This window comes from Tachypleus tridentatus, chromosome 4, assembly GCF_004210375.1.
Source record: "Tachypleus tridentatus isolate NWPU-2018 chromosome 4, ASM421037v1, whole genome shotgun sequence".
Classification (NCBI taxonomy): Eukaryota; Metazoa; Arthropoda; class Merostomata; order Xiphosura; family Limulidae; genus Tachypleus; species Tachypleus tridentatus.
Genome location: NC_134828.1, coordinates 27,061,923 through 27,075,257, shown reverse-complemented (window position 1 = coordinate 27,075,257; position 13,335 = coordinate 27,061,923). Strand labels below are relative to the sequence as shown.

Below are 13,335 nucleotides of genomic sequence, written 5' to 3'. Positions count from 1 at the left end.
TACTTAGTATACTTAGTAATAAAGCTTGGCTGCTGTGAACAGTAACAACCTGAAACAATAGTGTAACTACAGGAACAACGTTGCTAGTAGTAAAGCTTGGTTATTGTGGACAATGACAACCTGAAGCAGCAAACAAGTGACATGACTAACACGGCTGGTGTTCAAGCTGCTATTTTCTTCTCTTGATTATCTGTTTTCGACTGCTAATAAGTGATTCGAGCTACCAAGTTGGAGTTTATAATTGCGCTAATATTCGGCATTGGTTAAAAATGATGACCACCCAGATATGCGGGTCGTCGTGTCTGGTCTAGCTGCAGACTCGTGACTTTGGGTCACGACTAAGCCATCAAAGTCCCAATGTAGGTATTTTTTACCAGTCTTTAGTAGTAAAGATAACAGCAGGATACTGTCGGGTCTATAATAACGATCCCAATAAAACAGACACCATAGAGTTTGCGCCACTTTGATGATGAAGAAACAGGTTTTGTTTTACAAATGTATTTGTTAAAAATTATATAACAAAGTTTAAATATGTGAACATAGAAGTTATATTTCTGTTTATCTGTTTCCGAAACCAGGTGTTTGTGGTTTGTTTAGAATTGAGCACAAAGCTAAAGAATGGGCTATCATTGCTCTGCCTACCACGGGTATCGAAACCTCGTTTCTATCAGTTTGAGTCCGCAGACATACCGCTGTGTCACTCGTGGGTATAACCAATTGTGGTGTTTTATTCGCTGACTAACTGTGGTATCAGTCTATTGAACAGATGAAATAAAACATGGTTTGGAAAAAGGATAGGAAACTAGGCAGTTATGTCTTTCCCTTAATATGACACATAATACGTGTTAAAAGTAACAATACTGAAAGAAAGAATACTCTTTTCAAGATTAACATCAATACGTTATTAGATGTGGGGTCCGAACCTCCATGACCTTCCTCGTGTTATCCTGTATCTCTGTGTTAAGTTTGGTGCTGATTTGTAAAGAACAGATATGAAATGATAGATATACGACTGTGTATTTCTCTCACCTGAAATTCTCCGCTTTATGCAGTATATTAGAGAATAGTTATTTAATTTCTGGAGATGGAGATTTTTTTCTGCTAGTGCGTTAAGACTACTTGATTTTTTTCAGTTTTTGCTTTAAAGAGTTACACGTTTGGATTTACTCTTATTAGATAGAGGAAAGTGTTGTTTTATTGATTTTATTAAATTAAATCAAAATTAGTTTTAGTTTTGTTTGACAGTGTATGCAAATCTCCTTTTGTTTCTTATTTTTATATTTATTTTGAAAATCTTAAACATTTCGTGTATGAATTAAATAAAAAAATATGTAAAGAAGGCACAAAGTGAACGATACAGTTTATGTTATAAATGTTAGAATGTTTTCCACCAGACCATGGCCAGGTAGGTTAAGGCATACAACTCGTAATCTGAGGGTCGCAGTTTCGAATCCCCATGGCACCAAACATGCTCGCCCTTTCAGCCGTGGGGGCGTTATAATGTGATGGTGAACCCTACTATTCGTTGGTAAAAGAGTAGCCCAAGAGTTGGCGGTGGGTGGTGATGACTAGCTGCTTTTCCTCTAGTCTTACACTGCTAAATTAAGGACGGCTAGCGCAGATAGCCCTCTTGTAGCTTTGCGCGAAATAAAAAAAGCACTATGTGGCGCTGTTTTAAGGGTCTCATGAATGATCACTTTTAACATCAAACATTGTTTTATTTTTGTGCTTCTTCTAGGTTGTAATAAAAGTGGAATAAGTTCTGACGTCATCTTAACTCTATTTTTCACCCTTAAAGCTAAGTATAAAAATTAGACCCCTGTTAAAAATGTGTCGTCCTTAAATACTTTATATTCAGCCCAAATCAGTTTTGTAGAGATGTAGAGAAAGTTTGACTTTTACAGAACATAAACTCTTAATTATAGTCTTGAATCGCTTTGCTAAAAACTTCACCATTTCTGAAGAAATGAATGGGATGGGGTAAAATACAGCAATAAGAATTATGTACTGATGGAAAAATTCTCACACATTAGTCCGTTTTATGTTCTGTCTGTTTTATAAATGTGCTGTTACGTAAGTACTTATACGTTTTTCTGAATTTTTTTTTCTATTTTCTGCTACATAATATAGGATATTGTCATTTTTCGTAAAAACGTGGAACGGGTGTTAAGATCCATTACGATTTAATTGACGTCACCAGAGCACTTAGTTCACACTAAAACTGCAAGATGGCACTTTATCGATGCCATCATGCGCTAACAGCTGTAGTGTCCTCACCTATGTTAATTATTTCCAGTGTTGATATCCACGGGTTTTGTGTTATAACAATGTCACATTGTACACAATAGTATTATCTCTTGCAGATCCACCAATCAGAGACCGGAGAGTGGTGATTCTTGTGGTGCTGATAACAGTTGTAACTGTTCCTCTGAATGCTGGTAAGTTAGATTGTAACTATTTAAGGAAATGTTTAACATGTTGAGGAAAACAACAATGACCCATGTTTTAAGTGTCACATACAATTCAAGTCTTATAATTAACATGAATTATTTACCTTAAATAATTAATATCAAATAATTAACGTGAAGTAATTCTTAGCAAGCAGTTTGTCTCTCGTTATAAACAATTTGACTCTATTCAGTTTAATAATGTCATTAGTACGTGAATAGATATCGGTCAGACTGTTTAGCCCCCCAGTGGTTCAGCGGTATGTCTGCGGACTTACGACGTTAAAAACCGGGTTTCGATACCCGTGGTGAGCAGAGCACAGATAGCCCATTGAGTGGCTTTGTGCTTAGTTCAAAACAACAACAACAACCATGCTGTTTAACACAGTAACAGCCAGTAAACTATGACAAACAACCAAAGTGACACTTAACTGAATGTTAAAGTTTCAAATATATGATTGAAGTATTTGATAAAGGCAGTTCACATATATCTGTTGTCACTAAATTTACAGGCACGTTTAGAATAATGAGCCACGTGACATATTTTGGTGGAGTACGAATGATTTAACCGATATTTTTAGAAAGATTTGTTTAATGGCGTATTTCCTTTTTTTTAAACTAGTGTTTTTTTATCGTAGCTAGATGTGACAAGGGGAGAATGACCTATGAAAGAAGTCAAGGTTACAGACTGCCTGACCACATACTCCAGGGGTCAGATTCTTATCTGTTGTTAGAACAAACCAGTCAAAAGGACTGTTACTCCATATGTTCCGCTGATGAACAGTGTTTCGCATATCTTCTGGACCACGAGAACAACACATGCGTTTTAAGTAAAGCTGAAGATTCGTTAGTCAGAGAACAGTTAATCTCCAGCTACGTTTGGAGCTACCACAGAAAACTCTGCATTATAGGTGAGCGTATCTCCAATATATCTGTTTCTTAATGGGGGTTTTTATAGTATCGCTATGAATAATTTTGTGCTTTATTAAATAAATTGTATTTCAAATTTATTACATGCTGCTGTGTAACTGATAAGAGTGAGGCTAAGATTATCTGGATAGTCTTATTAAAGTTTAGAATTATCTCATTCAGTTATGATAATGAGGTTAATGTTATCATGTGATATCTTAAAGACTCGGGATATATCATTAAATTATAATTATTTATGACATTGAGATTAATGTTAGAAATAAATTACTGAGATATCACAGAACTTTGATACTTCGTGATAACATTAACCTCAGTGTCATAAATAATTTAATGACACTGAGGTTAATGTTTTTGTTTGTTTGTTTGTTTGTTTTTAAAATTCGCATAAAGCTACTCGAGGGCTATCTGTGCTAGCCGTCCCTAATTTAGCAGTGTAAGACTAGAGGGAAGGCAGCTAGTCATCACCACCCACCACCAACTCTTGGGCTACTCATTTACCAACGAATAGTGGGATTGACCGTAACATTATAACGCCCCCACGGCTGAAAGGGCGAGCATGTTTGGCGCGACCGGGATGCGAACCCGCGACCCTCAAATTACGAGTCGCACGCCTTAACACGCTTGGCCATGCCGGGCCGAGGTTAATGTTATCACGAAGTATCATAAATTTTAGTGATATCTCAGTAATTTATTTATAACATTGAGTTAATGTTATCACAAAGTATGAAAGTTACGTTATTATTGAGCACTTAAAAGTTGTTTATTATATTTTATTATGTTAGGACAGTGAGGTTAATGCTATCCTGGAGTATCTATCTTAAGATTTTATAATACCAACTGAAGTATATATATTTATTTCGGAATATCTTTGATCAGATGAATTACGGCACGATTTTTCAAAATAGCGTCTTAGTTATTTTGATTTTTCTGACCACCAGGTTTGCAGTGTAACCGTCAGTGGTCATTTGATAGAATTCCTGGTTCTCACCTTATTGGTTACGATGACAAGACTGTTGCTGCGATAGGTTCTGAAGATCTGTGTTTAAAAGCATGCGCTACTGAGCAGAGCTTCACGTGTCGTTCCGCGCAATACAACCACGCGACAAAATACTGCGTGCTTAGCAAGTATGACCGAAGGACTGCTGCGGAAGCCTTCCGAAGTTCGCCTGAACAGGTGGATTACCTGGAGAACCAGTGTGTTCAAGGTGAGAATTTACCTCGGTTTACTGAATATTTCCGAGTTGTGATTGGTTGGCAGTGTAGAACGCTCTATCAATGTGATATATATATCGTTGTTTAGTGATTGGTCGGTTGGTAGTGTAAAATGCCATATATACTATCCAGTAACGGTTATCAACTTGAGATACTTTTTATTTTTGGTGTTTGTCTCTGAGATGTGATTGACTGGTTGTAAAACATGCCTTGTTACTATAAGTGTAGCATCTGTTAGGTTATGACTGTTCTATCAGTCACATTCCAGTACACGTTGCGTGTCTGTACATAAGTGAAACTTTAAGTAAAGTGAATATATTTTATATACAGACAAACAACAGATGTCACTGTAAAATCAACTCAATATGTATACACTTTTATACTAAAGTAACTAAACTCTTGGAATTGACACGCGAGGTTTTTTATGCTAATGAATAAAAATAACATAAGAAACGGTGTAAAATATTTCGTTCATATGAGATATGTTACCCTAATTACCATTTAAAATACCACCATTAATGTCGTAATAGGGACATTTATTAGAATTTCAGAAAGGCCCAAACATCAAAAGTTGTCGTGTGATTAACCGTTTGTCTTTATTTATAAATATAACATTTGACTTTAAACTTTATACTGAAATTTAGAGCCAAGCCAATGCCACTTCCACCTTCAAAAAGATCGAACCATCATTCACAGCCACGCCCATGTTGATCAGTCAGCCACTACCAGGGACCAGTGCAAAGAGTCCTGTCTTCAACATGGCGACTTCAGGTGTCGTTCTTTTGTGTTCGATCTTTCCAGGAAACTCTGCTTATTGACACCAGAGGACTCTTACTCTATCGCAGAGAGTGTCGTTATGCCCTCTGATGGAAGATTTGAATTCTATGAACTTAGTTCATGCATCGAAGGTAGAAATATTTTATTTTCTTGCTTAAGTACATTATGTAGTTCATCGAAGTGAACATTAGGTTTAGACCAATGTAGTTCATCATAGCGGACTTCAGATTTATACCAATGCAATAGTTCATTTCACTGAACACTAGATTTATACGACTACCGTAGTTCATCGCAGTGAACACAATATTTAGACCAATGTAGTTCATCACAGTGAATACCAGATTTGTACCAATACTGCAGGTTAATGTAAGATCTGCGACATTTTTTTTTACTGTTGTCATTAATTGAGAACCTTAACTGCCACAGGTATTATTGATTTTATCCAGTGTTGAAAGGTTATAAAACAAAACGGTTCTGAAGTGGACATTTGTTTAATCAAAACTTTATTCCTCCGACACTTCTTAGTGCAACACTTTCTTCCACTTAATGTGTTAACCGTTGGACAAGTATTGTTCTAGTCAATAACATGTGGTAATCATTGAGACGTAGATTATAATAACTTGTTATTTAAAGCAAGAAACTGTTATCCCATAACAGCCCTTCTAATTTTGAAACATCAACTAATACACTGAAGTTCCTTTTGAGAAAGAAAATGACCCTCATAATGGGATGAATATACTTTATATTAGCTCAAGCTCTATTGTATAGAAAGTGCTTTAGGTTTGTGTAAGATGATATAAACACGATACTAAGTAAGTATTAGTCAGAGAAAATGTGCTTTTGTTATTATTTTCTTGTAGTGAAGATGCGGTGTGAGTCGACCACAATGACCGCCATCTTCAAAGTTTCCACTCCTTTCCGCGGGAAAATTTATTCGGTCGGCCATCATCTGGAATGTTTCGCCGCAACCGCCACGGACAGTGGCGAGATTACGTTGACTATTCCTCTGCACGGGACGAGGTGCGGGACGACGAATCTGGTAATTTATTCGTGTTAAGTAGTTCCTTTGGCCTGGCATGACCAAATGATTAGGGCGCTCGACTCGCAATCTGAGGGTCGCGGGTTCGAATCCTTGTCCCACCAGACATGCTCGCTCTTGCTGCCGTGGGGGCGTTATAATATCATGGTCAATGCCACTATTCGTTAGTAAAAGAGTAGCCCAAGATTTGGCGGTGGGTGATGATGACTAGCTGCCTTCCCTCTAGTCTTACACTGTTAAATTAGGGACGGCCTGTGTAGTTTAACGTGAAATTCAAAACAAAGGCAATTCCTTCACAAATTTTCGGGAATCATTTATCGAATTACAAATGTGAAAAACAGCTGGACGTGTGAGTGTTTTCTTATAGCAAATCCACACCGGACTATCTGCTGAGTCCACCGAGGGGAATTGAACCTCTGCTTTTTGCGTTGGAAATCCGTAGACTTGCCATTGTACCAGCGTGGAACGTTGAACGTGAATGAAATTAATCAAGATTAACTTTGCCAAATGATTTCAGTCACCGATACTCATCTATTTCTCAGCTGTTTCGAAATTGACTTATTCGACTGTTGTCTAAATTTAAAAGAAGTAATGACGGCCCAGCATCGCCAGGTGGTTAAGGCGCTCGACTCGTAATCCGAGGGTCACGGGTTCGAATCCCAGTCACACCAAATATGCTCAACCTTTCAACTATGGGGGAAGTTATAACGTGTCGGTCAATCCCACTATTCGTTAGTAAAAGAGTAACCCAAGAGTTGGCGGTGGGTGGTAATGACTAGCTGTCTTCCCTCTCGTCTTACACAGCTAAATTAGGGACAGCTAGCGTAGATAAGCCTGGTGTAGCTTTGCGTGAAATTCGAAAACAAACAAACAAAAGAAATAACGAATTATCTACGAAATACATCTTATCAATCATATTAGAAAGCGATTTACCCAACCTCTTAACTTATGTTCAAGTAATTACTGATTCCAATAAAATAATATCAGTTTCTTTAAGGTTTCTGTATTTCTAATCAATACAATATGAATTAACTAGTTTTTAATTCTAATTACTTTAATATTAATTATTTACTCTGCATTTGTACGTACCGTATCGTTAATAAGTTAACTTTTGTTTTTAAAAGTAGCGTATTGATGGTTTACTCCCTCCCCCCACGGTGGCTCAGATGTGAATCTAAGGGCTTATCAGGCCCACAAGAAACTGTAGGCACAGTATAGATAGCCCAGTTTGTAGCCCTATGCATAATAACAAGCAAATATTAATAGCAGATGTCGAGAAAACGGTTTGTGATGTCCAATGTTAGTGTAAAAGTTCAGACAACTGTAATATTAAGACAACTGCCTGTGATGTTCAACGTTATATTAAATATTAAGACAACTGCCTGTGATGTTCAATGTTATATTAAAACAACTGCCTGTGATGTTCAACGTTATATTAAATATTAAGACAACTGCCTGTGATGTTCAATGTTATATTAAGACAACTGCCTGTGATGTTCAATGTTATATTAAAACAACTGCTTGTGATGTTCAATGTTATATTAAAACAACTGCCTGTGATGTTCAATGTTATATTAAAACAACTGCCTGTGATGTTCAATGTTATGTTAAATATTAAAACAACTGCCTGTGATGTTCAATGTTATATTAAATATTAAAACAACTGCCTGTGATGTTCAATGTTATATTAAATATTAAAACAACTGCCTGTGATGTTCAATGTTATATTAAATATTAAGACAACTGCCTGTGGTATCCAATGTTATTATAGATAGTAATACTACTGTCTTTAAGGTCTAATTCTGTGGTAAATGTTAAGACAACTGTTTGTGATGTCCAAAGTTATGGGAGATGCTGAAACAACTCTGTGATACCCTCTGTCATCGTCAATGCTAAGATATCTGTCTGTGATATCTAAAGTTTTGGTAAATGTTGAGGCACGTAGCTACAGTTCAAAACGGTGTCGTTAATATAGTAACAGGTTAGCGTAACAAAGAATATTTTTGTTCTACAATGGTGAGTCAACTTATAAGAAAGTTTTCTATTTTGTTCTAGGGTAACGGAACTTTCATCAACAGTGTAGTACTACAACACCACCCTTATATACTACAAAACAGTGACCGCCGTGTAGATGTAGCATGTGACTATGAAGAAATCAGAACCCGGGTAAGGGGAGGAAAGAAAGTTACTGAGGGGTTAGTAATATCGATGCACTTTCTGTGTTGTTTGTTAAGAGATAATTGAAGTCAAAGTGTGTAGATATGTCATAGACAGCTGAGATATTAATAACATAAATTAACAGTAGGTGTAGTTATCGTGATTGGACAACACCTTCATTTTGAATAAACTGGTTACTTTTAGTTACTTGAAAACTGGCTTATCCAGATGTAACGATGTCTCTCATTGGTGAAACAATCATCATCACCTTGTGCTCCTGCGCAGTATCATTTTGGAACATACCAGTTGTTCATCCAATGGGCGTTGTATTAAAACATACTAACAGTGACCGATTTTAAAATTTACGATTGATGAATTAACTTTCTTCTCCTTAGGTAGAAATGGTGCATGAAATTCTATGTAATTGCCCATGATTTTGATTTAAAGTTCTTTTTTTTAGAATGCGACATCTAACGTCACAAACTTGTATTAACAAAACATGTTTTATTATTTCTAATAAATGGACTTCACTGCCCGATATGTTTGACATTTGGCAATTTCTGTATAGTTTAGATACATTTGTAAAATTTTTGTTCATATGTGTAAAAATGGAAAGAAACTAATAGGGCATTGTTTGGTAAAATTTGGTAACTCTCAATTTAAGAAGGATAAAATGAAACGAATAAATTCGGAAACACAAAGGACAAAAGAATGATTTAATTCGACAATCTTAATCCAAATTAAGAAATAATGGTAGAATTATGCAAACTGAGGTCGAAGAATAAAAGAATGACACGAAATAATTCGTTAACCCTAATTAAAGGAAAAAAAATAGTGGTAAAAATCCGTAAGCCTAAATCAAAGAAGAAAATAATAAAATGACAGAACTCGGTAACCCTGAACAAAAGGAATAAATAATGGTTACCTCACGAAGACACTTAGTTTACAAAATGCAGTGAAAAGTATAGTTTAACTAGTTTTGAAGAGCTGTTCTATGAGAATCACCATAGCTATAGAACAGTGTAAGTTATTTTTAAAATATTGTGATAAAACTCTGTGTGAACGATGTACTGCTAAGCGCCTTGAATATGAATTAATGTACTATGTTTCGATTTCAGGGAGTTTCAAAGTTTAACCCAAGTGGTTACAGGATTAGTACCAACACCTGGAGTTCAGCTTCGCGTTGTAAACTCTACAGGTGCTGAAGTCAGAGGGGCTGAGCTTGGGGAGCCACTGTACTTGAGAGTAGAAATGCTCGACAACAGTAAGCTTTAGTTTAAAGTAGTTAAACTGCCTTAAGTCCTATACCGTAATTTAGTGCTTTTCAACCCTGACTACTGGGTGTGTCTGATTAGGCTAGGCTCGTTGGACGTGACTTTTAGTTCTTTAAATTCGGTTATATTGTTGCATAGTAAAAATATTAGATAAGAGATGGTATATCGTGTAGTAAAAACATGGTACTTAAGAGAGACTATACTGTGTAATAAAAATGTTACATAAGAGAGGGCATATTGTGTAGTAAAAATGTTTCATAAGAAAGTATATTGTACAGTAAATACATTACATAAGAGATGGTATGTTGTATGATAAAAAATGCTATATAAAGTATGGTATGTTTTATAGTAAAAATATTACATTAGAGATGGTACATTGTATATTAAAATACTATATAAGAGATGGTGTATTTTGTTGAAAAATGTGTCGTAAGAGGGTGTGTGTTATATGGTAAAAATAAAAGGTGAGAAGGCCATGCTATATGGTAAAATGCTATGTAAAGATGGTATGTTGTATAATACAACTGCTACATATATTAAACACTTGTTTAAATTTTCAAAAGTTGAGCTGAATCTGAAAACCAGATTCTTAGTGTTTTATTGTACAGTTCACTTTCTTGGATGTGTCATTTTATGATGGCTGTCACTCCATAGATTATAGACTAACGAAAGTAAAAATAACCGTGGACAGAATCGAGTGTTATTACAGTTCATGAAGGATGCTGGACTATACAGGAAGATGAGCGGTAATTTGTGTGTGTCTGTTATGACATGTCTTCGCTCTGACTACGTAATAGCTCTATTAATATACTGCTTAATCACTGTTTGGTAGATGTTACACGTCTTTTTCATATTTTAAAAAGGATTCAGAGTTTATCCTACCTTTTCATTGAGCCTCGGTGTTTCGAAAAAGTAGTGAAATAATTTCTATTTGCTATATGGGAACGCACAGCCTTTTAATAACGACAATGTTAAAACAGTGATGAGTAGTTCAGTTTCGAGCCCTGAAGCCATATGTTTAACGCTTATATACTGTATTGGCTCGATTATAAGACGAAATTGTTTGATTAGTAAATTAGCTGTTAAATTCATAGTCGCCTTATAGTCATGGCCGAAAACAGGCCCATTCCCCCAACTCTAGCCTGTCGCATTCCGATCAGACCAAGACTAAGCATGTGCACCAGATGTTCGCACACGGTTACGCTAATTCTTGCAACTAATCCACCTGCAGCTGTTAAGTTACACTATTGGTTTTGCGTACAAGAAAATGGCGTTATGGCACTCAATTTTTCCCATGATTTCTGAAAATGGGAATCGCCTTATATTCGAGATCGCCCTATAATTAGACTGCTACGGCATTTATTAAATTCTAGGCAATGTCACCTATCATGTATTTTAACTATAAACTTATGTCACATTCATTTCTGCGAACTGGTATTTACAACGTGAGTAAACGCTGTAGACCATATAACAGGCTATGCTCGCTTTGCCCACCACCAGGAATCTAATCCAGCATTTGTGCTTTGTAAGTTCGCAAACTTACAGTTGACTAACTGGAGGACTCGAAAAAGAGAGTCTTCAGCGTTTTCCACGGAAAACTTTTGCAGTATAACGTTTAGGATAAAATTTCCAAATCCTCGAAGTGAAGGTAGTAATCGAAAACCCTCCAAATCGGAAAGCCATTGTGATTTATGACAGCATGCTCCATCGTAGCTTAACAGGACAATAAACACGGAGTTGAAGTTGGTGAAAGCTCGCGAGTTTCCACTCGCATCTCAAATCAAGGACTATTCAGGAGAAAAAAAAACGATCGAGAAACAGGAATTTTAGCAATCTTATTCTACGACATATTTGTAAAATTCCCTGAGGCACTTCAAGATAGACTTTAGCCTGTGTAAACTTGCCTTGGAAGTTGATATCTACAGGTTATTGAAGGCCTGTAAGAAGACTGTTAAGACAGGTGATTGACCTCTCTGTCCTTCGCAGAAATTGTATTGTTGAAAATCAGCATTTAATGATGGCCATTAGAGTGAGTTTGACAAAATACGGAAACTGTAGTTCCAAAGACGGAAGGAGAGAATACTTTGTTATTAAGCACGACTAATTTTTAATAGCTCAAGGTTTAAAGCTAAGACTGTAGATCATTTTATATTTCAACTAGGGTAAGCTAGGTACTTCACAAAAAACGCTGATTGAACCGCACCTCACATTCGTGATGACGAGAAACCCACTTGAAATAAAAATGAATATTTTTCTGTTGTTGTTGTAAAGCTGAAGATTACCTAAGAAGGTCGAAACGTTGCTCTCTGCGTTATTAGTGAAAGTGTTAATACCCATACCGGCACCTCACACTAATTCAGGTCTGAATGTATAGGCCTGATGGTTAAGGCATTCGACTTGCAATCTGTGGGTTCGGATTTCGTCACCAAACATATACTTGCCCTTTAAGTTGTGGGGATGTTATAATTTTAAGATAAATCCCACTATTCGTTGGTAAAGAGTAGTGAAAGTTGACTTTACTCGTTCTTGTTTATTACTTCAGAATTAGAAACAGGTAGCGTAGATGGCACCCGAGTAGTTTTATGCGAAATTCAGTAAACAAACAAAGGTCTAAATTAGGTCTAACAGTGTTATTAGAAGGTTTGAATTAGGAGTAACACGTATTACGAGGTTTGAATTCGGAATAACACGTATTATTAGTAGGTTTGAATTAGGACTAATACGTATTATTACTAGGTTTGAATTAGGGCTAACATATATTCTTAAAACACAGAAGGCAACTACTTTTCTTAGGAAAGAAAACTACCAAGTTATTTTGCAACTAACTAATTGAACTTATTTTTACACTCTATGAAAAGTTAATGAAGAAAAGGAATTTATTATATTTACTGTTACAGGTGTGTTCGGAATATCTGGAAGTGGCCTCGTTGCAAGAAGTGGAGAGGGTTCTGACATGATCCCTTTGATTGACGACTATGGGTAGGTTTACGTGTCTGTATTTTTGTTCACCACTTTTCATTAAGCATGGATAAAAACAACACAAGAACAATATTTGAACAGTTCAAACTAGGACTGCTCATGCTTTCCTAACTGATATCATTGTGCTGTACCTAACTCGATATAGCCCTCGTTTATCTTTGCTCGGAATAAAAAAAAACAAACAAACAAACAGTACAACTTAATAATACTTTAGTTTATATCTGAAGTAAATAAACATTGAATTCACTCAGAGTTGAAGGCATATAGTGCTAATAATAACAATTTCCGTCGCCCTTTCAGCCGTGGAGGCGTTATAATGTGACGGTCAATTCCATTATTTGTTGGTAAAAGAGTAGCCCAAGAGTTGGCGGTTGGCGGTGATGACTAGCTGCCTTTCTCTAGTCTTACACTGCTAAATTAAGAACGGTTAGCGCAGATAGCCCTCGTGTAGTTTTGCACAAAAAACAAACAAACAATAACTTCCGATCAGACTTAGTTATACACTTAGAGCGAAACTAGA

General features: G+C 36.2%; 1 protein-coding gene across 1 annotated transcript in view; it reads left to right on the top strand.

The window, feature by feature from the left end:
• LOC143248733 (uncharacterized) overlaps nt 1–13,335 on the top strand; it is a 41,977-nt gene that overhangs the window by 16,059 nt on the left and 12,583 nt on the right. Inside the window, exons 2-9 of the mRNA XM_076497408.1 lie at nt 2,364–2,438; nt 3,086–3,358; nt 4,316–4,582; nt 5,234–5,497; nt 6,227–6,405; nt 8,461–8,600; nt 9,681–9,826; nt 12,734–12,815. Of these exons, the coding sequence (XP_076353523.1) occupies nt 2,364–2,438; nt 3,086–3,358; nt 4,316–4,582; nt 5,234–5,497; nt 6,227–6,405; nt 8,461–8,600; nt 9,681–9,826; nt 12,734–12,815 (1,426 nt within the window). The remainder of the gene's footprint in view (nt 1–2,363; nt 2,439–3,085; nt 3,359–4,315; nt 4,583–5,233; nt 5,498–6,226; nt 6,406–8,460; nt 8,601–9,680; nt 9,827–12,733; nt 12,816–13,335) is intronic.